General features: G+C 43.4%; 1 protein-coding gene across 1 annotated transcript; it reads right to left on the bottom strand.

Moving 5' to 3' along the window:
• Window positions 1-1,385: 1,385 nt before the first annotated feature.
• Window positions 1,386-21,653, bottom strand: METTL13 (methyltransferase 13, eEF1A N-terminus and K55). The gene is made up of 8 exons (XM_001364938.3): window positions 21,185-21,653; window positions 19,078-19,837; window positions 13,836-14,035; window positions 8,329-8,524; window positions 5,497-5,664; window positions 3,492-3,704; window positions 2,100-2,231; window positions 1,386-1,735 (listed from the first exon to the last, which is right to left on the bottom strand). Exons 1-8 carry the CDS (start codon window positions 21,335-21,337, stop codon window positions 1,461-1,463), a joined length of 2,097 nt encoding a protein of 698 aa, XP_001364975.2. The 5' UTR covers window positions 21,338-21,653; the 3' UTR covers window positions 1,386-1,460.
• Between the last annotated feature and the right edge of the window lie 565 nt (window positions 21,654-22,218).

Here is a 22,218-nt window from a genome sequence, read left to right as displayed (position 1 = left end):
TACTGACTGCATGGAAAGAATAGCAAGTAGTCCAGTCTGGGTAGGTGGTAGAATGAAGGGAAGAAAATAAAGTATAAGAATATTAGAAAAGTAGGATGGGGGCCAAGTAATAAAGGACTTTAAATGTCAGAGGATTTTCTATTTGATCGTGGAGGTACCAGTCCCTAGAAGGTATGAAGCAGGATGGATAACATGCTCAAACCTGTGCTTTAGGAAGGTCGCTTTGGCAACTGAGTGAAGGATGGACTGAAGAAGGAAGAGACGAAGCAGGCCAACCAATCAGGTTATTGCCATGAAACAGGAAAGATGTGATGAGGGCCTGTACTAAGGGGATGGCCGTGTAACTAGAGAGAAGGGTATGGATAGACACTATGAAGGCAGAAATAAGATTTGACAGCATATTGGCTACATGGGGTGAATGTAAATGAGCAGTTGAAGATGACTCCATTGCATTCAAGGTCCTCCCCATTAGGAACCACTCATTGTTTCATACATTTTTTACTCCAGTCATCTGGACTCATGCTTCCAAGCATGCCCTGTACTCTTCTCCCATCCCTAAGCCTGAGCTTATGTACTTCTGTATGTCTGGGATGCTCTCCTCTTTCCGGTTGTGCTTGTTGGGTTCCTACACTTTCTTTAAGATCCAATTTAAAGGACAGAGAGTTAGCACAGTGGATAGAGCACCAGGTCTGGAGTTGGGAGGATTTGGCTTAAATCTGGCCCCAAACACTTTTTAGCAGTATGCTCCTGGGCAAGTCACTTAATCCCAAACGTTTAGCCCTTACCATTCTTTTGTCTTAGCAACAATATCAGTTCTAGGCCAGAAGGCAGGGGTTTAAGGAAAAAAAATACAATCCAAATGCCTCCTCTCCATGAAGCCTTCAAGTTCATGTGCATTAAAGAAAGGCGCACAGGTAAATATGTACTAGAGTTCTCCGGGCCCAACTAAACCATAAACTCCATTAAGGGTAAGAGATGTCTTATCAAAACTTTGTTAAGACAAAATTCATTGCCATCGTTGCGTAGGCCAGTGCTGTACACAAAAGTCATTTGAAAAATACCTGAATTCAATAGGCGTGAGCTTTTTCTGAAGCCCCAAATCTAAGTGTAATGGGCACATTTAATCCCCAAAGGCTCTAAGGCACTTAAATACTGGTCCTGGAATCCCGTTTCCCTACTATCTAGGATTTATCATCTCTGTTATCAGGCTAACTAGGACCAGGGAGAAGGAAAGCTCAGTAGGGAATTCTGCGAGGGAGCAGGCCAAATAGCAAGCAATGCTGAAGGCGGAGGCCTATTTTTGTTCTCCCAGATGCAGGGCAAACCAGCCCCAACAATGACCCCGCAGAGGCTAACAAATCCATGAAGACAAGAGAGAAGCAAGAGGCTTTCAAATTATTGTTGTTATTTTTCTCTTCCCAAAGACCCATGATGGCACTCCACTCCCCTGCCCTCAGTCATCACACAATCTTCACGGTCTTGAGCATGTCTGAAAGGACGTAGGTGCTGTCAAAGCCGTTGCCAGGTTTCCTCAGGGTCCTCTCCAGGGCCTGGGCCATCTCCAGGAGCTCGGGGGTCGCCAGCTTATGCTCGGGTTGTAGCTGGCAGAAGAGAATCTCGTTGACCTCGCCCTCGATCTGCCGTACGTAGAGCAGGGGGAACACCTTCTTGAGCCCAGCCAGCACCGAATCCTTTAGCCCCGAGTCTCGACACACCAAGTTCAGAATGAAGACACCTTCAGGGTGGAGAAGGAAGAAAGTGTGCAGAGGGGTTTCAGTCTGGGGATATAGCACTACCAAGCTTGCTAAACCCGTTACAGGTATATCATTTGATCCTCACAACAACCCTGGGAGGGAGGGCTATTATTATCCTCACTTTGCGGTTGAGAAAACAGAGGTTAAGTGACTTGCCAGAATCATAAGCTAGTCTGTGTCTGAGGATGGATTTGAATTCAAGTCTTTCTGAGTCCAAGTCTAGTTGCCTTTCTAGTGAGCTAAAGGCCAGAAGGAACATTAGCAAGAGGCAAAAGATCAGCCACTCCATCAAAGGACAAAAGAACCCCTTCCCTTTCTTGTACTTCCCCTCTACACCATCCACACCTTCAGGGGTCAGGATCCTTTTGACGTTCTGCAGAAAAGCATGGTCCACAAAGGCTGGAGGCGGACAGCTCATTCCTACCGTAGGGTCCTTACTGTCCACATCAAACATGATAACGTCATAGTGAAGCTGTTCTGGGAAGAAGAAAAGATTGGCCCATAATTAATGGAAAATCATCTATGTAATACTCCTAGAATTCCCAGAGCAAATACCTTTATGTCTGACCTGGGGAGAGAGTAAAGGATGGGGAGATGATGTAGAAGGACATGGTGTTATAATCTACCACAGAGATATAGCGGATATAGACTTAAGAGGTAGAAAGATCTAAATTCGAATCTAGCCTTAGTCGTTTACTGTGTAAATCTGAATGCCTAGGTTACTTAATTTCTCTGCCTCGGTTTCCTCATCTGGAACACTATAATAAAAACACCTTTCTCACAGGGTTGCTGTCCAATGAGATAATATAAGAAAAATGCTTTAAAAACCCTAAATAATTACATTGTGTTATAACATCAGTTATCATCAACATCAATCATTATTTCACTACAGTGAATTCTTGGTAAGTAGTTCCCCCACTCAGTCAACACAGATCCTTACCTGATGTAAGAGTATTAGTGAGTTAGGGGAAAAGGGGGGCACTGGGAGTTTAAGCAACTTGCTTAGGGTCTCACTTGGTTAGTCAGTGTCAGAGACTTAAACCGAAGTCATCCTGACTCCAACTCCTTCCTACAATGAAATAAATTTTCCATCCCTCCAACCCAATCCATTTACTTGATCCATTTATTTGAAGCTAAGGATGACCTCAGGAAGTAGTGGATGCACTGTGAAGTTTGAGAATACAGGCAATGGAGTAAGGAGGTGTTGTGGACCTTAAGGGCCCACCTTAATGAGGGTCATTTCAACCCTGGGGAAAAGTGGCCCTGCTCCACAGCAGAAGGACCTAGACAAACTCTCCTTGCCTTTTTCAAGGTTTTTTTAAGGCCTCCAAATCCCTGGGAGCCGACTAAGAGCCCCAGCAGAGCCAGAGAACTACAGGCTAAATGCATGTTTTTATCACATTAATGAAGTCTTTTTTTGTTTTTTTCCCCAAGCCCTGCCCCTATGAGAAAGACGAAATTCCACTACACAGAGGTCCAGCTTAATGGGGTTTTGCTACACTCTGGCACATCCCTTTGTCATTTTCCCAAGGAACATTCTACACCTCTGGCCAACAACTACTTACCTCGCTAAATATATTTTAGGGGCTTGGGGGTTGGTGGATCAGGATAGAAACCTACAAGTATGGGATGAATTATGTCACTTTTCCCAGCAGTTATAACCCCTCAAATGAGGCCTCTCCCAGGCCCAGAGTTTTCAGGCATATACCCCACCCCAATGTCTTCCTCTGCCAATACCTCCTTTTGCCAGGTTGGTGATGTAGTCTAGGCCATCTGCAATGTGAACTTTCATCCGGTCACTCTGGGTGAAACCAAACCAGTGGGTGGCCACCTCCAGCATAGAAGGATCAATCTCCACAGCATCGATGTGAGACTTCAAGAAGTGATCATGGATGAAGAGGGGCAGGCTGCCACCACCCAAACCAACCACCAGTAATGCCAGCGGGGCCTCTGAGGTGAGAGAATGAAACATCACTGTACCATATTCATTCCAGAAAGTCTCATCCCAACCCTAGGGGATGTGGGGACCAGGGAATGGATGATGCCAAAGATTTCATGAAGAAAACATTTTGTGAGCTACAAAATGTCATATAAGCATGAGCTGGTACTGCCTTCTTGGCATATGACCATAATGAACTTTAAAAAAAAATTTCTAATGATAAAATTATCTCTAACATACAAGTAACATAAGTATATTTAACAGAACAACTGGAACACAAAAAAATGTCAATGCTGTAATATTCTGATGGATTTGGGATCTCAGCAGTGTGGGGACACCATCCAATGGTGCAGATCATAACCTGTTCATGCCCTCTCATCCTGGATAACTCTTGTTTCTGTTCTACCAAAAAAATCTTCAAGAGGAGTATATACTTAGTGTCTGGGGGGGAAGGAGGAAAGCATCTTACTTTAAATCTCCTTATGTGGCCACCAATGCATCCTGAGAGCCGTCTTTTGTTTCTCTTTCATTCTGGCCAAATGCCAGTACACCTTATTTTCCAGGCATTTTTCTGGTGAAGTCCTTTAAACCATTTTTCTCGTGCAACTGGCAGAAGAATCTTGAGCTCACTCCCAAAAGGGAGGAGCAGAACTATCTAAACCACAGAGGGCATGAAAGTTTTTCAGCCAAATTCTCAATCACTCCAATCAACTGTCTTGGGAACGCTCCTAACACCTTTGATGCAGATTCTTCCCTTCCTTTGACAAGGTTTGGGATCCTGGCAAGTCAGACTCTAGAAATCTGCATGTTTCCCTTGCCCTAAAGGTGACCTTCAATTTTACCTGCAGAAACCATAGCATTTGATGGTTTGTAGCCATAACAAGAAGAATAATGGAGTTGGAGGATGGGCTTTTGCTTCCTGGAGAAGCTTCCTGCCCTACAAAGCATGCACAATTTCCCCAAGGCAATCTGTTCTCCTCCTCTTATTCAAATCTAGCCTAGCTCATTGTCCATACACAATGTCTATCCAAGGTATATAGGCTGATGGACCAGCTCTATGGGTTGTTCATTCAATTGCACATTGTAGTCTGGACAAAAGGCATTCTTCATCCACTTGGTTTTTCCTGTGTAGATAGTTAGGTCAAAGTATTGAATAATGGATCTCATTGAGGAGATTCTGCAGTGTTCAAGTGCTCCAGATGTTTTCAAGATATACAAAGAGATGAGAATTCAGAAATAAATATCCAAATGTGTAGCCATTTGAGGGTTATATAAATTTGAGGCTAACGTCACTCAGGCACTCATTTATCTGTTAGAGGAGTTGGATGTGGTGTAGAAATAAACCTATACACAATTATGTCAGTCTATGTACATCATTCTCAAAAAGGCACAAAAACTATTGGTACAGTTTTGAACATTTGCTCCTTAAACTAGGCGATGTTATGTTCTACTGCCCTAATCTTCCTTGCTCACTATATGCCAAAAACCCGTGCCCAGATATCAACACATTAAGCAAATGTGTATATATTTAACTGAAGTAATCTGTGTATCTGGGGGAAAGGCGTCTGAGCCTGTGGCTTCATTGGCAGGGGGAGCTCCCGGGGCACAAACTCTCTCCACCAATGAGATCAACACCTTCTCTATATGTTTACTCTTGGGGAGTGGCCTAGGCTTACTTACCTTGAGAGGGTCACACAGAGAATATGTGACGGTCTCCTGTCCTACACAAGAGTGTTCTACCCAGGCAGCACTCTCTCTGCCAGTCTCTCTCTCTCTCGTTCTGATTCTCTCTCCGTCTCTCACCTGGGAGCCTCTCCGGGTTTTTCAGCAATGCCAGCCCTGCAATCATGGCTTTGTGGTGTTCACAACACAGGAAACTCTTGTCAATGGGCTGCCTTGCGGGCACAGGAGGATTCTCTGGAGTATCTGCCGGCTGGAGTCTCTTCTTATCTTTCTTTCGCTTCTTTTGTGCTAAGACACGACGGGAGAGACAGTGGGTCAGTCAACAAGCATTTCCTGAGCGTTCACCGGCAGCACTCCTCACGGGTACCACGAAGCAGGGCGAAACACCAGCCCCTTCCCTCAAGGAGCTCCCATCCCGCCGGGAGAGACAGCATGGCCGCTTCTAGGCGTACGGGAGATACACGCAGAGAGCATATAACGTCACATATGATGACAGGACAAAAGAATACACGCTAAAACAGGACAGCGTGATGACAACCTGAAAGCGCGTCTTCGCGTGGCATAATTCGGGCGCATGACAATAGGTGCTGCGCCAGGACGGCCCTCTAAGCAGCCCTATTAGCAGCCACCTCGACCCTAAAATCATACAACGAAACACAGCACAATACGACGTGATACAGCACAGCATGAGGAGCATCTGAGAAAGGAAGCCCTCCGCGGCTGCGGGGCCAGGAAAGGCTCCTCCAGACGGGAATCGAGAGGAGCCTCACCGAAGCCAGGGACAGGCGGCAGAGGCGGCCTCTGATGGGGACCAGCGGGGCGCGGCGACGGGGTCCACAGGGAAGGCTGGCCGCGCCGCCACGCGATGCCAAGACGGCCGAGGGAGGAAGGGCCTTTAATGAGAGGCCGGACTGAATGCCGGAGCACTGGAGCCCCAGCAGGGTGGTGGCTGGTCAGACCTCCACTTTAATCCAATCGCCTCAGCGGCTGATTGTGGGGAGAGATGGCAAGGAGGAAAGGCCCGAAGCAAGGCTGCGTGGAGGGAGGCTGCGGCAGGCCCGATGAGAGCGGATGCGGCCCTGACCCAGGCTGTGGCTGTGCACGAGTGGAGAGAGGGGGACGTATCCGGGAGACGTTGTCGAAGCAGAAAGGACAAGACTGGCTATGGGCCAGATGCATGGGTGGGTGGGAGTGAAGAGGCAAGGAGGACGCTCCGAGGACGGCGGAGCCCTCCGCAGGCACGGGAAGTTAAGAGGGGGATGCACTGGGGAAAGGTACCGAGTTCTGTTTTAGACGTGCTCGACATTCAGTGCCTCGAAATAGAGGACTGGCTGCGCAGAGACCGGGCTAGAGGGCAGGTGAAGTCCTGGTTTGGGATGCACCTCGCAGAGAAGTGGGGAAACAGCAACCCAAAATGGTAAGGCCCAGGGAAGGAATCTCGGGGGGAAAACTGGCTGGGGAGCTGCTCCCCCCAGAAACCCAAGCCTGGCTTTGCACAGCCGAGGCGCCTTGGCAAACCGTGCCTGCTGGCGTCCCACTGAGCAAGGAAATCCGAGCCGTCAGCAAGGGCCCGCCGCAGAGGAAAGCTCTGAGACCTGATTCGGTAAGGAGGACTGAGCAGGCTCTGCCCACAGGCTGCAGCACCATTAGGCACAGGGTGGTGGCGGGGTCAGAAAACAAATGGCATGGATTATTGACCTGATTTGGGCTCTCGCACTACCACAGGTCTCCAATGACTTTCCTGTGTGGTTTCATGTGTCCTTATCAACATCCCTGTGAGTCAAGCGAGGTCTCATTTGTATCGTTGTAGAGATTATAAAATGGGAACAATTTAGGAGTCAAATGACTTGGTTGAGGTAGAAAAAGCCAAAAAGTCCTAAAAGGAGAGACGTTTTTATTGTTGCTGTTGTTTTTCTGTTGAAGACTTTTTTTTTTAAACCCTCACCTTCTGTCTTGGAGTCAATACTGTGTATTGGCTCCAAGGCAGAAGAGTGGTAAGGGCTAGGCAATGGGGGTTAAGTGACTTGCCCAGGGTCACACAGCTGGGAAGTGTCTGAGGCCAGATTTGAACCTAGGACCTCCCTGTTGAAGACTTTTTTAAAGCAATCGTCTGCCTGAAAAGGAATCATAAGAATTTTTCAACCAAATTCAAAGCAAAGAGCTCCTTCAAAGGAAGCTACTAAATGGCTGAACAAGGTGTGAAGAATATAATTGAAAGTTCACTGGATTTAAAACTCAAGACTTGTTACAAGCAACCCTGTAGGGGAACAAGGACAAATACATGGCTATCAAGAGTTCTTAAACTTTCCCTTCCCACAGTGCCTTTGGATGACCTGGGTACAGGGGCTGTGTGATGGACCAGAAAGAACACAGATTAAGAAATCAGGACATCAAAATTGCATTCCTGGTACTTCTACTATCAGAAAAGTAGTGAGCCTACCATCTCATGAAGTATTCAGGCTGAGACTAGATGTTGTAAAAATATCTTGCATTAGAGAAACTTTGGAGCAGGGGACCTCTATTGTCCCTTCCAAATCTACAATTCTGTGAATTGGAGATCGTTTCCTTTTCAGTAAAATGTACATGGAGGGGAAGAGTAGAAAAGGGAGACAAGACACAGGTAGGCAATAAGATAATATGCATTCAAAATATCTGAAGTTGCTTGTAGAAGATGCATTTGAAAATGTGGGCAGTATCATTTTGGGGGGGGGGGGTAACTAACATCCCTGCTTTTTATTAGGCCTGAGAAGCCTCTCATTCAAAGTCAGGGCAAACATCGTCACCCTGCTCCTTTATCACCCTGATTCAGGACAGTAAGGAAAATCCAGAGACATCAGCTCCCCCCCCCCTTAAATCTTTACCTTTTGTTCTATCCCTTAGACACTTTCTCTCCAAGCCCACCAGCACGCTGTGCCCACCCTCATCCCACCACCCTGGCTAGGGCACCCCTACCTCGATGAGGAGTATCAGTCAGCAACCTGGCTTCCGATTGCACCACATTCCTGTTACTGAGAAAGATCAGACGTCGAAAGTAGCGCCTGTCATCCCCCTGCACATCCTCAATGACATAATCACCACTCAAGGAACTACGGTCTCGGTGCTGAATGGTCCGCACTCCAATGTCCCCACCAACGGACAAGAAAGGCACCTAAAGGTACAATGAGGCAAAGGAATTAAGGAGTTCAAAAGCCCAAGGTCCCCCCCCCAAAAGTCAATGCTAATGTTTCTTCCTCATCTATGTATGTGAGGATAGTGACTAAGGAGAAAGAAGAGAATATATTAAAAATTCATTACGTTGACAGAGTTTAAAAATGGTAAGATTCAATGATATCAAGAGTATGAAAAAATACTATTAATTTTTGAAATATTATTATGGAGAAATAATATTATTATCAATACACTATTACAATATTAGCAAAATTAAGAATTGGTGCAATCATCTCTCTATTCATTCATATGGCCATCACTGCTGTTTCAAGGTACCATCACCTCTCATCTGGACTAATCTAAAAGCTTTCTGTTTGTTGCCAAAGTAATTTTTTTTTAAGTATAAGTTTTTGGGGGTTTTCCCCATAATCAAGTAACTGGTTCAGTGACTACTTATTGCCTATACGAGAAAATAGAAACTCATCCTGGAATTTAAAGCCTTTCATCAAAGGGACAGAATGAAAGGGAAAAGTACAGGATCAAAAGGAGAAAACAAGATGGAGGGGAATGCACAGTTGGTAATCATAACTGTGAATGTGAATGGGATGAACTCACCCATAAAAAAGGAAGTGGATTAAAAACTAGAAACCTACTATATGTTGTTTAGAAAAAACACACTTGAGGCAGGTAGACACACACAGAGTAACAGTAAGAGTCTGGAGCAGAATTTATTGTGCATCATCTATAGTAAAAAAAGCAGGAATAGCAATTATGATCTCAAAGAAAGCCAAAGCAAAAATAGATCTGAATAAAAGAGATAAGGATGGTAATCACATCTTGCTAATAAACAATAAAGTAATTATCAATACTAAACATACATGCGCTAAATAGTATAGCGCTGTGGTGGCAAACCTATGGCATGAGTGCCAAAAAGGGGACTCAGAGTCCTCTCTGTGGGCACACAAGCTGTGGTCCACCAGAGTTCATTACTAGAAAGGCAGAGGGACTCAGGGGAGCTTCTCCCTTCCCCCTCTCCACCATACTGAGGACATTTTTTCACTTCACCCACCCCTCTGCCCAGCAGCCCAATGGGAGCACTTTCTCCCCTGTCTGAGGAAAGGGGAGGGGAGGTTAGAGCACAGCATGTGACAAGGAATGAGGGGAGGAGGAGAATAGCACTTGGTCTCTAAAAGGTTTGCTATCACTATAATAATGTCTAAATTTTTAAAGAAGAAATTAAATGAACTTCAGGGAAAAATAAAGTAAAACCACACTAATAGGGGACCTCAACTTCTCCCTTTCAGAGCTAGATAAATTAAAAAAAAAAAATTAAGCCTGTCACAATCTGACTTCAGCCTATTTTCCATACTTTTAATATAAAGGTATTCCTTCCACATCTCAGGGAGTAGGGGTGCAATATCCCTGTCATCTAGAAAATTCACAGAAAAAAAATTTTACCTCCCTGTACCAGAGAAGAAGTCTGAATTTTCTTTATCTTTTATGGAGGGTTTTCAATACCTTATGGTAAAATTTGGGTAAAGTATTTGGTCACAGACTATATGTAGGTCAATATTAACATTTCTAGCCTTTATGTGTCATCTGCTCACTTTCTTGCTCTTTTTACAAACTTTTACTTTTTTTTTACTTTAAAAAAGAAAATGTGCGTGTTTATGGTATTAAAAGATCAAATATGTTAATATTATATAATACTATACATCTATTTTATGCCTTTCTGAGTTTCAGAACAACTTCTGTATCATCTGCTGGCCTTCGTGTGTCATCTGCAGCTCCCACAAACCTTCCCCAAATTCCCATTTAATTTCTTATGCCAACCCATAATATAGCAACATTAGGACGGGGAGAGTCTCAATGGGGCAGGGATGACTGTATGTTACTCTCCTTCAGGCATTGACCCTCATCTACTGTTCTGTGAATCCATTATTCTATCTGCTGCCATATCTATGTCCTCAAATCTTATGCTGACCTTAGAATCACAGCTTCCTTTAAGCATCATATATGGCATCTACAGCAAACTCCTCCTCCCAGCCTTCCCAGGTGTCAGTGCTTTCTCCTTCATCAAATGATTACCTATACAGTTGTCTGATGCTTGGAATAAGGGATGACAGGAGGAAAGAGAGGCTACTCCACTGGTACCCTTGGAATGTCAGGAGAAAGCAAGGAAGCTCTCCAACACAGTGAATGGACCTGTTATGGTAAACTTAAAGGAGGCCACAGACAAGAGTGGCATAGAATGGGTAGGCACGGATGGGTGCCAAATTGCACAGTTGAAAGGAGCTCTCAAATCAGTGAGGTCACAAAACCATTTTAGTATATGGAACAATTGTTTTTTCATTTTGCATTCTTCAAGTAGAATATATTCCTTGTAGACGGGAGCTATTACATTTATAACTCTGTACTCTACCTAGCAAAGTGCCTTCCACAGAGTTATTAATGTTCGATATTTGTTTGTTGGATAGGATCTCTCTGGAATATAAAACTGCATAAAATGATAAGAACTGTATAAAAACACCATATTTTTTGATTCAAAAATCACATTATTAGAACTATACCATAAAGATGCTATTCAACAAATACTCTTATTACCTTTAGCTAGAAGAGCAAAACTCAAAATCTAGATGCAATACACATGTCCAATGATTGGAAAACAGGTGAAAAATTATGATGTATTGAATCAAGCAAGCACTTATTAAGTACCTACTTATGTGTGAGTCATTATGCTAGGTACTGAGGCTATAAAGGAAAAAAATTAATCAAAAACGTGTATCAATTTCAAAGCAGAAGAGCAGTAAGTACTAGGCAATGGGGGTTAGGTGACTTGCCATGTTCATACAACTAGGAACTGTCTGAGGCCATATTGGAGCCCAGGACCGCCTGGATCTCTATCTTTTGAGCCACCCCGTTACCCCACCTACCATGTACTCTTAATCCAGTGACGATAACACCCTAGCTGTCTTTCAGATGTGACATTCCTTCTCTTGACTCAAAGTATTTTCACAGGCTGTTCCCCGTGCCTAGAATATTCTCTTTCCTCATCTCCATCTCCTGGATTCGTTGGCTTCCTTCAAGTCTTAGCTAACATCCCACCTTCCACAAAAAACCGTTGTCTGTCCCTCTTAGTCCTGGTGTCTTTGCTCTGTTATCTCCTATTTACTGTGTCCACTGCTTGTTGCTTGTACATATCTGTTTGTTTTCTCCCCACATTTGACAGTAAGGTCCCTGAGACCAGGGACTATCTTCTGCCTTCCTTTGTGTTCCCAGAGTTTTGCACAGTGCCTAGCACATATGAAATATTTACTGACTGACTGACCACAGTAGCCTAGTGTTTAATAAACCCAATGATTTAAGCTACTGAGCTAAAGATTCACTATTCAACAAAACCTCTCAGGAAAAACAAAATCCAGTTTAGATTTGGATTTTGGAAAACTGGAAAGCTACTATTTTTAAAGTGATTTAATGTTTGCAAAGTACTTTACAGATCTTATTTCATTTTATCCTAACAAACTGGTAGGTAAGTGCTATGATTATCCCCATTTTATAGATGAGGGAACTGAGTCAGACAAAGTTAAGAGATACAAAGTGTCTGAGGCAGAAGGTGAATTGAGATGTTTCTAACTCTAGGACCAGTGTTCTTCCCACTAGGCAACCTATTTGTCCACTACTAGGCCTAGATTCCAAAGAGATCAAAGAATGAGGAAATGGTCCCATATAAACAAAAATATTTATGGCAACTTTTTGTAATGAAAAATAATTGATTACCAGAGGATGCCTATCAAATGGGCAACAGCAAAACAATTGTGCCACATGAAATGTAATGGAATAATAAATACTGTACCATAAGAAATGACTGAAAGGACAATTTCAGAGAAATTTGAAGTGATACAAAGTGAAGTGATCAGAATCAGGAAAATAACTTATACAAATAACAACAAAATATCTTTTAATAAAAATTAATAAATAAAGACATTGTAAATACTATCAATTTTGAAAGGCTTGACCACCTGATCAATGTAATGGCCAACCACTAGTCCAGAGGTCTGATAATAAAACACATTTCTCATCTCCTGATGAAAGAGGTGAAAGTCACAAGATAGAGGATAAGTCACACATTTCTGGCTATGGCCAAAGGGAAGATCTGTTTTACTTAAGTGTGCTTACTTGTTACAAAAGTTACTGTTTTGTTTTTTAAAGTGGGGGTGGAAGGATCTGGGACAGTGAAAGAGAATAGAAATGGCAGTGGAAGAAAAAAAGAAAGAAAAGAGTGACAGTGGCTTTTTAAAAACTGAAGAGAAGAGATAAGATACAGGGCTAGGAAACACAAACAATAAGAACAGTTTTGAAACTAATGTGTAGAATTTACTATATAATTTTGAAAAGAAAAGCAAGCTGCATGTGATGGAGAGGCAGGGTTACATTTATAATCCTCTTTTTCTCCTTTCTGTTTGTTTGTGTTTGCCAAACTAAAAATAAGCCACCAAAGGACCCCTTGATTTTGTGCTCCCATTCAGTAAGAGAAAATACAATTTTAACCACAACCACTAGGGCTTTACAGCAAGAATTCCTAACTGGCAACTAAAAGATCTTAATCCCAAGGTCTGGCCAAGAAAAACAAATGAGTTGTTTTATGAAAGAGGACAATCTACTTAGCAGAGTAATAGACCAGAAGGATGGATATCTGGATTATACTTCCAGACTTACAGCCTGATGATATAGAAGCAAAAATCCTTGCCTCTGATACATCTCTTACTCATAGTAAGGATGGGCCAGGATGGGCCAAAAGTCCTCAGATCCTAATTTTCCCAATGGTCAGTCTTCTCCTAACTAATACAGAAATGCTAACTTATAGTAAATATGACTGAGCTGAGTTTTGCATATATTCCTTCCCATTCTGAGGTGAAAGTGTTCTTGAGTTATAAAACAGCCCAAAAAGATTAAGTAAAGAACAGAAAATGAAAAATGTAGGGGCCTGGTTACTCTGCAAATCAAACCATTATGTATAGAAGGGCCTCAGAGATTATGCAATACTCTCGTTTGAAAAATGAGGAAACTGAGAGTTAAAATGACTTGACCCTAAGTGACTTACCTGAGGTCACAAAGATAATAAATGGCAATGGCTAGATTTGAACCTACATCCTCTGATTCCACATTGTATTCTCACTCTCCTGTCACACTGCAGAGAATCACCTCTGAGAAGATAGGAAATCGTTTTGAGTTCTCAATTAAAACAATTTGATCTCCCAGGGGCAAGCTCAAGGTCCCTTCCTGGGTCTCAGTGGCTACGGCAGCAACATTACCTGCTGCTGGGCTGGCAGCCCTGGAGGTGCCAGCTCCATGACTTTCCCTGACAGCTCAGCCTGGATGCTGTCCATGCCTTGGTATTGCTGGTCCCTGTGCAGGGCCACTGTGATCAGTCGCCTGAAGCCCGCACTGGCTGCCAGCTGCTTCCGACCTTCCTCCATGCCAAACAGCCACTCTGTCTCTCGGCCCTGGGGAACTGTAAGAAAAGGCTTCGTGTTAGGGGTACTGGGGACAATGCTTACACCCAGGGCCAAGATGTACCCCAGGGACATGGCCCAAAGTGCGGCCTTCCTCGGGAAAGCAATGGAGTTTAAGGAACTCTGTCACCGGACCTCGCTTCTGAACTGGACCAAAACCAATCGAAGCCACAACACGATGAAGAGGGCCAGGGTTGTCTGAGATAAGATGCACAGAGCAAGTCAAAACTCCAGGTGTTGGCAATGGCTGCTGCAGTGCCATGACCATTCAAGCACTTGTTCTGCTCACAGGGTATTATCTAAATCTAATTAGACCTTGTGATCTCCTATGTACACATATTTACTCAGTCTTCCCTCTATGTCAGGAATACCATCCCTTCTTTTTCTACTAGCTTTTGGAAGCTTTACCGATGCTTTTGAAACCCAACTGAAGAAATCCCCTATTTAACAAGAATTGCTGGGAAAACTAGAAAATAATCTGTAATAAAGTTAGGGTTAAGCCAGCATTTGGATATACCACAGAAAACTGAAAATGCACATGACCTGAAAACTAAAGATCATGCCATAAAATATTTGGAGGAGATCCAGATCAGGGTGTTGTTACAGTTATGGCTAAGAAGCAGAGCTTTAAGCAAACGAGGGAAAGAGATAATTAGAAAAGATAGAGCAAATAATTTCAATTATACAAAACTAAATTCTTTTTTGGTACAACTAAAATTATGCAAGTAGCATAAAAATGGAAGCAGTCAATTAGGAAAAAAAATCTTTGTATCAAATATTTCTGATATCCAAGAGATAGAAGCAACTAACAAAAATGTACAAAGGGGCAGCTATGTGGCTCATTAGACAGAGTCAGACCTAGAGACAGGAGGTCCTGGGTTCAAATGTGGCCTCAGACACTTCCTAGCTGTGTGAATGGGCAAGTAACTGAACCCCAATTGCCTAACCCTTACCACTCTTTAGCTTTGGAACCAATACTTAGTATCAATTCTAAGACAGAAGATAAGGCTTAAAAAAAAGACATATATATAAATAATATATATATATGTACATATATATATGAGAACAAAAGCCATGTCCCAGTAGATAAGTAGTCAATGGATATGAATGAAGCTTTCGAAAGAAACAAATACAGGCTATTAATAACAACTGATCAATGAATAAGCACTTAAAAGGCAATTTTGTCCCTGGTACAGTGCTGGGGATGTAAAGTCAAAAGTGAAAGTCTTCAAAGAGTATACATCCTAATGGGGAAACTGCTTGTAATTAATAAGAATATCCAAAATATATACAGAGTAGAAGGAGATCAACTGAGAGAGGGAAACACTAATAGGTGGGGGGCCCCTATAAAGGTCTCCTTGCCAAAAGCAGAATTTGAGCTAAATCTTGAAAGAAGCCAGAGATCCCCAAAAGACAAAGATGAGGATGGAGAGTACTCCAGGCATGAGAGACAATTACTAAAAATCTGTGAACAACATCCTATGTGAGAAACAGCAAGTAGGCCAATAGGGCTATACCACAGAGTGGGGGGGTGGGGGGGGGCAGTAATGTGTACAAAAAGTAGTAAAATATCAGGTTGCAGAGTTTTAAATGCTAGCGATTTATATTGGATCCTAGTGGTAATGGAGAACCACTGGAGTTTATTAAGTAGAGGAGTGATACAGTCAGACCATGAGCTTTAAGAAAAACACTTTGGGGGCAGCTGGTAGCACAAGGAATAGAGGGCCAGGCCTGGAATCAACTCAGTCTCAAATCTGGCCTCAGTCATTTCCTAACTGTGTGACGTGGGGCGAGTCACTTAACCCTGATTGCCTGGCCCTTACTGTCTTCTGTCTTAAAATTATAACTAAGACAGAAGGTAAGGGTTTAAAAAAGAAAATTACGGAAGCTGAATCTTTGTAGGCAAAGGATTGAGACAAGGAGATTAAAATGAGGAGGCTACTACAGTAGTTCTGGAGAGGTCTGTACTAGGCAGTGTGAAGGAGGAAAAAGGGAAAATAACCAAGAGCTAATGTAGAGAAAGAAACAATGAGTTTTTGCAACTGATTTTATATGTGGGGCAAGGTGGAATAAGAAGTCCCAGCTGAAACGTAATCTGAGATCCTGGATGACTAGCAGAATGGTGAAGCTTTCAAAGGTAATAGGGAGGTATGGAAGAAGGTTCATTTAGGGGGAAAGTTAATGAGCTGTTTTGGATATGTTGAGTTTGAGATGCCTTCAGCACATCCAGTTTGAAATATACAATAGGCAGGTGATTATGAAGGCCTGGAATTCAAGAGGGAGGCCCAGACTGGCTATAAAGATATGAGAACTATTCTCATGAAGATAACAAAACCCAAGGGAACTAATAAGATCAACAAACGAGATGCCACAGAGAAAGAGAAGAAAGCTCAAGCCAATGCCTTGGGAAGCAGCCACAATCAGTGGGTGTGACCTAAATGAAACTCCAGGAAAGGAAAAGAGAAGAACTGGTCAGTCAAACAGGAAGGAGAACCAAAAGATTACAGACATAAAAACAATATAAAAGAATGATCCAAATTACCACTAATAAAAAATGCAAACCAAAACTCCAGGTTTTATTTCTCATGCAGAAAATTGGCAAAAATGTGAAGGGAATAATCAGAGTCAGAGGGGCTAAGGAGAAGCAGGATGAGTTAATACTGCAATTTTGGAAAGCAATTTGGAATTATAAATGAAAGTGACCAAAATATCTACACCCTTTGATCTCAAAGATTTGCACCAGGCAAAAGAAAGGCCCTATAAACACCAACAAACAGAATGTCCCTAAAGTATTAGTGCAGTTGTAAGTCATTAAAGCTTTTAAACTATTTAAACTAAGACTTTCAGGACTCTATGTAAACTGAAAACAAAGTAGATCAGGGAAGGATTAAATAGACTGGTACATGAATTTAGTGGAATATTAATTAGCATGCTGTTAGAAACAATAAATATGCTGAATACAAAGAAGCAAGAACTACATGACCTAATGTAAAAGGAAAGAAAGAGGCCAGAAAAAATATACATGACTACAGCAATGTAAACAGAAAGAATAACCAGGAATTAATCAAAACTAAAATTATAAAGGCCAAACTTGGCCTCAAAGAAAAGAGAAGATACCTCCCCTATTTCTTGCTGAAGCTGTGAAACACTAGTGGTGGATGGAATACAATTTTTTTTGAGGCAATGATCAGTTTTGCTAAAAAATTTTTCTTATGTCTTAAGAATAAAGTTCCTTTGTAATAATCACTCTAACACACCCCTAAGATCTCACACAACATTTTGTTTTCTAGTTTGCTAATGCACTTAGATGTAATGTAATATCTAGCCTAAGTGGAATGATTCTTTTATCCTTCTGACTAAACCCCATAAAAGCAGGGGCTGAAGGCATAACTGCTTCTCTACCAGTACAGTACCCAGAAGAGGGTTCTACACACAGGAAGCACCTGATAAATGTCTGTTGCTCTTATCTCCCTATACATGCCTCATGTTCAGGTCAAACTACATTAACTCACTATAAGCAAAAGCCTGCAAGAGGTGCTTTAGTCGGGAATTTTCCATCCCTCCACCCTACGTGTCAAAATCCTACTTATTCTTCAAATTCCACTTCCCAGTCCACTCCCATCCATCCCTAACCTCCCCTAACCCGAAGCCCTAGTTTGAAGTACTCTGGTGGCAAGATGGTACCATCTTGCCACCAGAAAGACAAGAGAATACACAAGGAGATGAAGTTTGAATCCCAATTCTGACAATACTTTGCCACTTACCTCACAGGGCTCTTGTGAAGAAAATACTCTGCAAATCTTAAAAAGCACCACATAAATGTGGATTGTTTTTATTAATGATCCTCCTTCATAGGGTGAGTTTCCTGAAGGTGGATATAGTGCATCTACCCAGAGCATTCTACCATGATGCAAACAGAATGGGATCCCACAGCTATCTACTTTATCCAATGTCCTTATCTCACAGAGGAGTAAGTGAGGCCCAGAGAGATTCTGTGACCTTACCTAAGGTTACCCGGGGAAGCAAATGGCGCAACCTGAATTTGAATCCAACTCCTCTCACTCCAGGGCCAGCACTCTTTCCTCTCTTATTCAATGAATAATTTGCTGAACAGTGAAAAAAATGACTGAAACTCAGGTGGTGCAATGACTACAGCATTGGGTCTGGACCTGATTTTCAATCCAGCTTCAGACACTTATTAGCAATGTGATCCTGGACACTTAGCTTCCCTTGGCCTCACTCATTTTAAAAATTAGAATAACTAGCACCTCCCTTCAAATGTTGTTGATTGGAAAAAAGGAGACAGTGTTTGTCAAGTGCCTTGAAAATGCTAGCTATTACTATAATTATTTACTCAGTTTCATTAAGTACTTAATAAATATTTATTGAATCAATGAATCAATGAATGAATGTAAGACTATTGGTTGAACAATAAAGAAAAATGTAAGTGACTGGCTCTTTCCCTGAATTTTCTTCTGATGTTTACTCGCTTTGTAACCCTGAGCAAATCACTTAATCTTTATAGGCCTTAGTTTTCTTTTCTATAAAATAAGGCTGATGGGGGCATCGAGTTAGTACAATGGATAGAGGCCTGGAATCGGGAATTCAAATCTGGCCATAGATACTTCTTAGCTGTGGGAATCTAGACTTTTAACCTCAATTGCCTAGCCCTTGCCCTTCTGTTTTAGAATTGTTAACAAGACAGAAAGTAAGACAGAAAGGGTTAAAAAATAAATCAATAAGATAAAACAAGGCAGATGGACTAGATGGTGCCTACAGTCTGTTCCAGTTCTACATCGATTCAAGAAAACCTGGCTACACTTCACTGATGAAATCAGGACTCCATTTCTGATTATAGTAGCACCCTGTGATCCAGCTAAGGTCTGTATTGATCTGGCTCCTTTAACCTTCATTAGAATCAACTAGTCTATGTGTAACCAACACATACATGTCCCCAGCAACCCACTCACTCTCCAACAACCCAAGCTCCATTTTCTTGAAAACCAACCCATCAGGAAAAGTAAGAAAGATCTCAACTCACTGATGAAAATGGCAAAATGATTGTCTCTGGACAGCTTCACAGTGGGGCTATCCACAACATGTAGGGTGTAGCGTGGCTCACCGGTGCTCCCATCACATAAGTCCAAGGACACGCTCGCAGGTCCAGTCTTTCGGTTCAGCTGATTCCGCAACCAGGCATAACGCTGCCGCTCTCGTACAGCCTCTGCCAACCGCTCAGTGTTCTCCAGCCGTACGGGCTTGACTTGCTCCTGAGCACAAAGCTCAAGGATCTGAAGGGCTGAGCCAGAAACTGGCCTGAATTTTGTCATGATGAAAGCAAAGACAGGCAGGGAAAACTGTGGCTCTGCCTCCGATGATGGGTTCTGGCTGCTGGTTACCTGGTGCACCCTTACCATCCACCCTTCCTTGGAGAAGTAGCCCACAATTTTCTTTAAAATGTGAGCTTGAGCCAGGGAGATACACAGATATCGGCCTCCCACCTGCAGTACCCGGCCCACCTCTGCCAGCATCTTGTCCACCTTCTCCAGTGTTTTCTCTTCCTCATCTGTCAGGATGGCATCCAGGGTGCCTTTGTCCAACACTACCTGAAAGGAGGCATCCGGAAACTCCATCTTTGTCATGTCCATCTGCAGGAAACTCATCTGGGGCCTCCTGCTAGCATTTCGTTCTTTCATCTGCTTGATGACCACCTCACTGATGTCAATATTCACAATATCCTGGTAGCCCACATCATAAAGCTGTTCACTCAACTCTGAGTTACCACATCCGACCACCAGCACCTAGAAAAGACATAGGATACAAAGAGGGCTCTTCTGGCAGAAGACTTACCAAAGGGCAACTCTTCAATTAGGAATGAACAGTGGGTATATGGGAGGTCAATCTGCTCTAATATCCAGGAGGAAAAAATCTATAAAGGTTCTTAAGTTATTAGGGTCTTCTCTTACTCCTACTGTTAACAAGGATTACCTCCAGAGAACAGGAAGACAATTATCATGTAATTTCATCATCACAATAACTCTAGGAAGTAGGTGTTGTTATTATCTCCATTTTACAGATGAGGAAACTGAGGCAAGCAGAGGTTAAGTGACTTTCACAGAATCACACAGTTAAGAGTCTGAGGCCAGATTTGAATTCAGATCTAGGCCCCTGATCTTCTGACTCCAATGCTCTACTATCAAACTGTTGAGTAAAATGACGGGGCCAGAATCAGTCAATCAATAAACATTTATTAAGCACCTATATTCCTATATTCTGTGACATCACTGCGCAAAGCACAGGGGGGGAAGGAGAACCAGCAGTTACTCAGCACCTACTAGGTATAACAGTTGTGTCCACTCTTTGTGACCCCATTTTCTTGGCAGAGATGCTGGAAAGGTTTGCTATTTCCTTCTCCAACTCATTTTACAAATGAGGAAACTGAGGCAAATACAGTGGAGTGACTTGCCCAGGGTCATACAGACAGTAAATGTCTGAGACCAGATTTGAACTCAGAAAGATGAGTCTTCTTGACTTCAGGCCCAGCACTCTATCCCCTCCACCACATAGCTGCCCAAGATATACTAGGCTCTGTGCTAAAAGCTAAGAGAAAAGGAGAGCAAGGATGTATTAAGCCCCTGCTATGTTCCAGGCCCTGCAGCTAAGAACCCACGGATACAAAGTAAAGCAAAAGACAGTCCCAGCCCTCTAGAAACTCCCAATCTCCAGGGCAGAACTGATGTGTATGATCTCCAGAGGGTCTTTTTTCTTTTAAACCCTTACTTCTGTCTTAGAATCAATACAGTGTCAGTTCCAAGGCAGTACAGCGGTAAGGGCTAGGCAATTGGGGTTAAGTTACTTGCCAGGGCAGGTCAGAGGCCACATTTGATCCCAGGCTTTGCCAACTCCAGGCCTGGCTCTCTCTCCGCTGAGCCACTAGCTGCCCCGAGGGGCCTCTAAATCCCCGGCTCCCAGCGCTGGACAGAGAAGCTAAGGCCTCCCCCTTTCCCTTTATCTCTCCACGAAACAGTTAAGATGAGGCCTGACACTCAAGGCTCTAGGTGAAACGTACACAGTGAAATGTACAAAGTGGTACCGCAGAGTGATCCGCGGGGCTGAGAGTGGGCACGCGGCGGGTCACACTCCCTTACCTTGTCCTTGGCCTTGATATACTTGTGCAGCACCCCGCACAGGTCCAGGTAGCTCCCGTACCACTCAAAAGCTTTCTTTCCCCTCTGCTGAAAGAACTTCTCCCAGTAATCCACAGACCCAAACTCCTTGGAGCTTTTGGGCAGCAGATTCATGTTCCCGGCCCAGCCACCTCCGTGGTTAAGAATTTTCGGTTCTCTGTGGGCACCCGGAGGCTGACCCCAGGACCATGCAGGGTTCGGGGATGGTGTCTTTCCTCAGCTGTATTTTTTTTTCCTCTAAGATGCCCTGTTCCACGCGGGGCGACCACGCACACACGCGACGTGGACCGGTTCCTGCGAAGCAGCGACTAAATCCTGATCACGGACCGCAGAGGACTCACATGCTGAGAGTCTCCCTCCCCCAGTCCCGCTATACTTTCTCCGAACTCGATTTTAGAACATTGCAACTCTTTCCGGGTTCGTCGCGTCGCGATTGGTCTATTTGCCAGACCATCCCGACTTCTCATTGGCTAGATATTTTCCTTTTCCGGCACTTCATTGGTTCCGTAGCCTTTTCCTCTCCTCGCGGCGGTTTAGGAGGGCCAGTTAAATGTGATTGACAACCGCTGGCTTGGAAGCGGAGCTTGTACGTCAGCTCTGAGGGAGGAGCGAGGACTGAGGTTTGCTTTCCCTCAACCCACTGGGACTCCGAGCCGGGGCTGAAAAGACTTGATCACTTGCACTTAGGTTTGCAAGTTCGCAAGTACTGGCTTCCTCAAGTCCCGTCTAAAATCCCACTTTTGACTGGGAGCCTTCCCCAATCCCTCACAACTTCAGTGCCTTCCCTCTGCTAATTATCTCTTATATCCGCGCTTTGAATATGTCTTTTTCCTTATTGTATTCCCCATTTGACTGGAAGCTCCTTGAAGGCAGGGATTGTCTTTTGCTTTTTTTTTTTTTAAACTCTTACCTTCCATCTTGGAATCAATACTAAGTATTGCTTCCAAAGTCGAAAAGTGGTAAGGGCTGGGCAATTGGGGTTCAGTAACTTGCCC

Source organism: Monodelphis domestica, chromosome 2 (genome assembly GCF_027887165.1).
Source record: "Monodelphis domestica isolate mMonDom1 chromosome 2, mMonDom1.pri, whole genome shotgun sequence".
In the NCBI taxonomy this organism is placed as follows: Eukaryota; Metazoa; Chordata; class Mammalia; order Didelphimorphia; family Didelphidae; genus Monodelphis; species Monodelphis domestica.
Note: the sequence above shows the minus strand (reverse complement) of the source record. Positions and strands in the feature narration are given on the sequence as shown.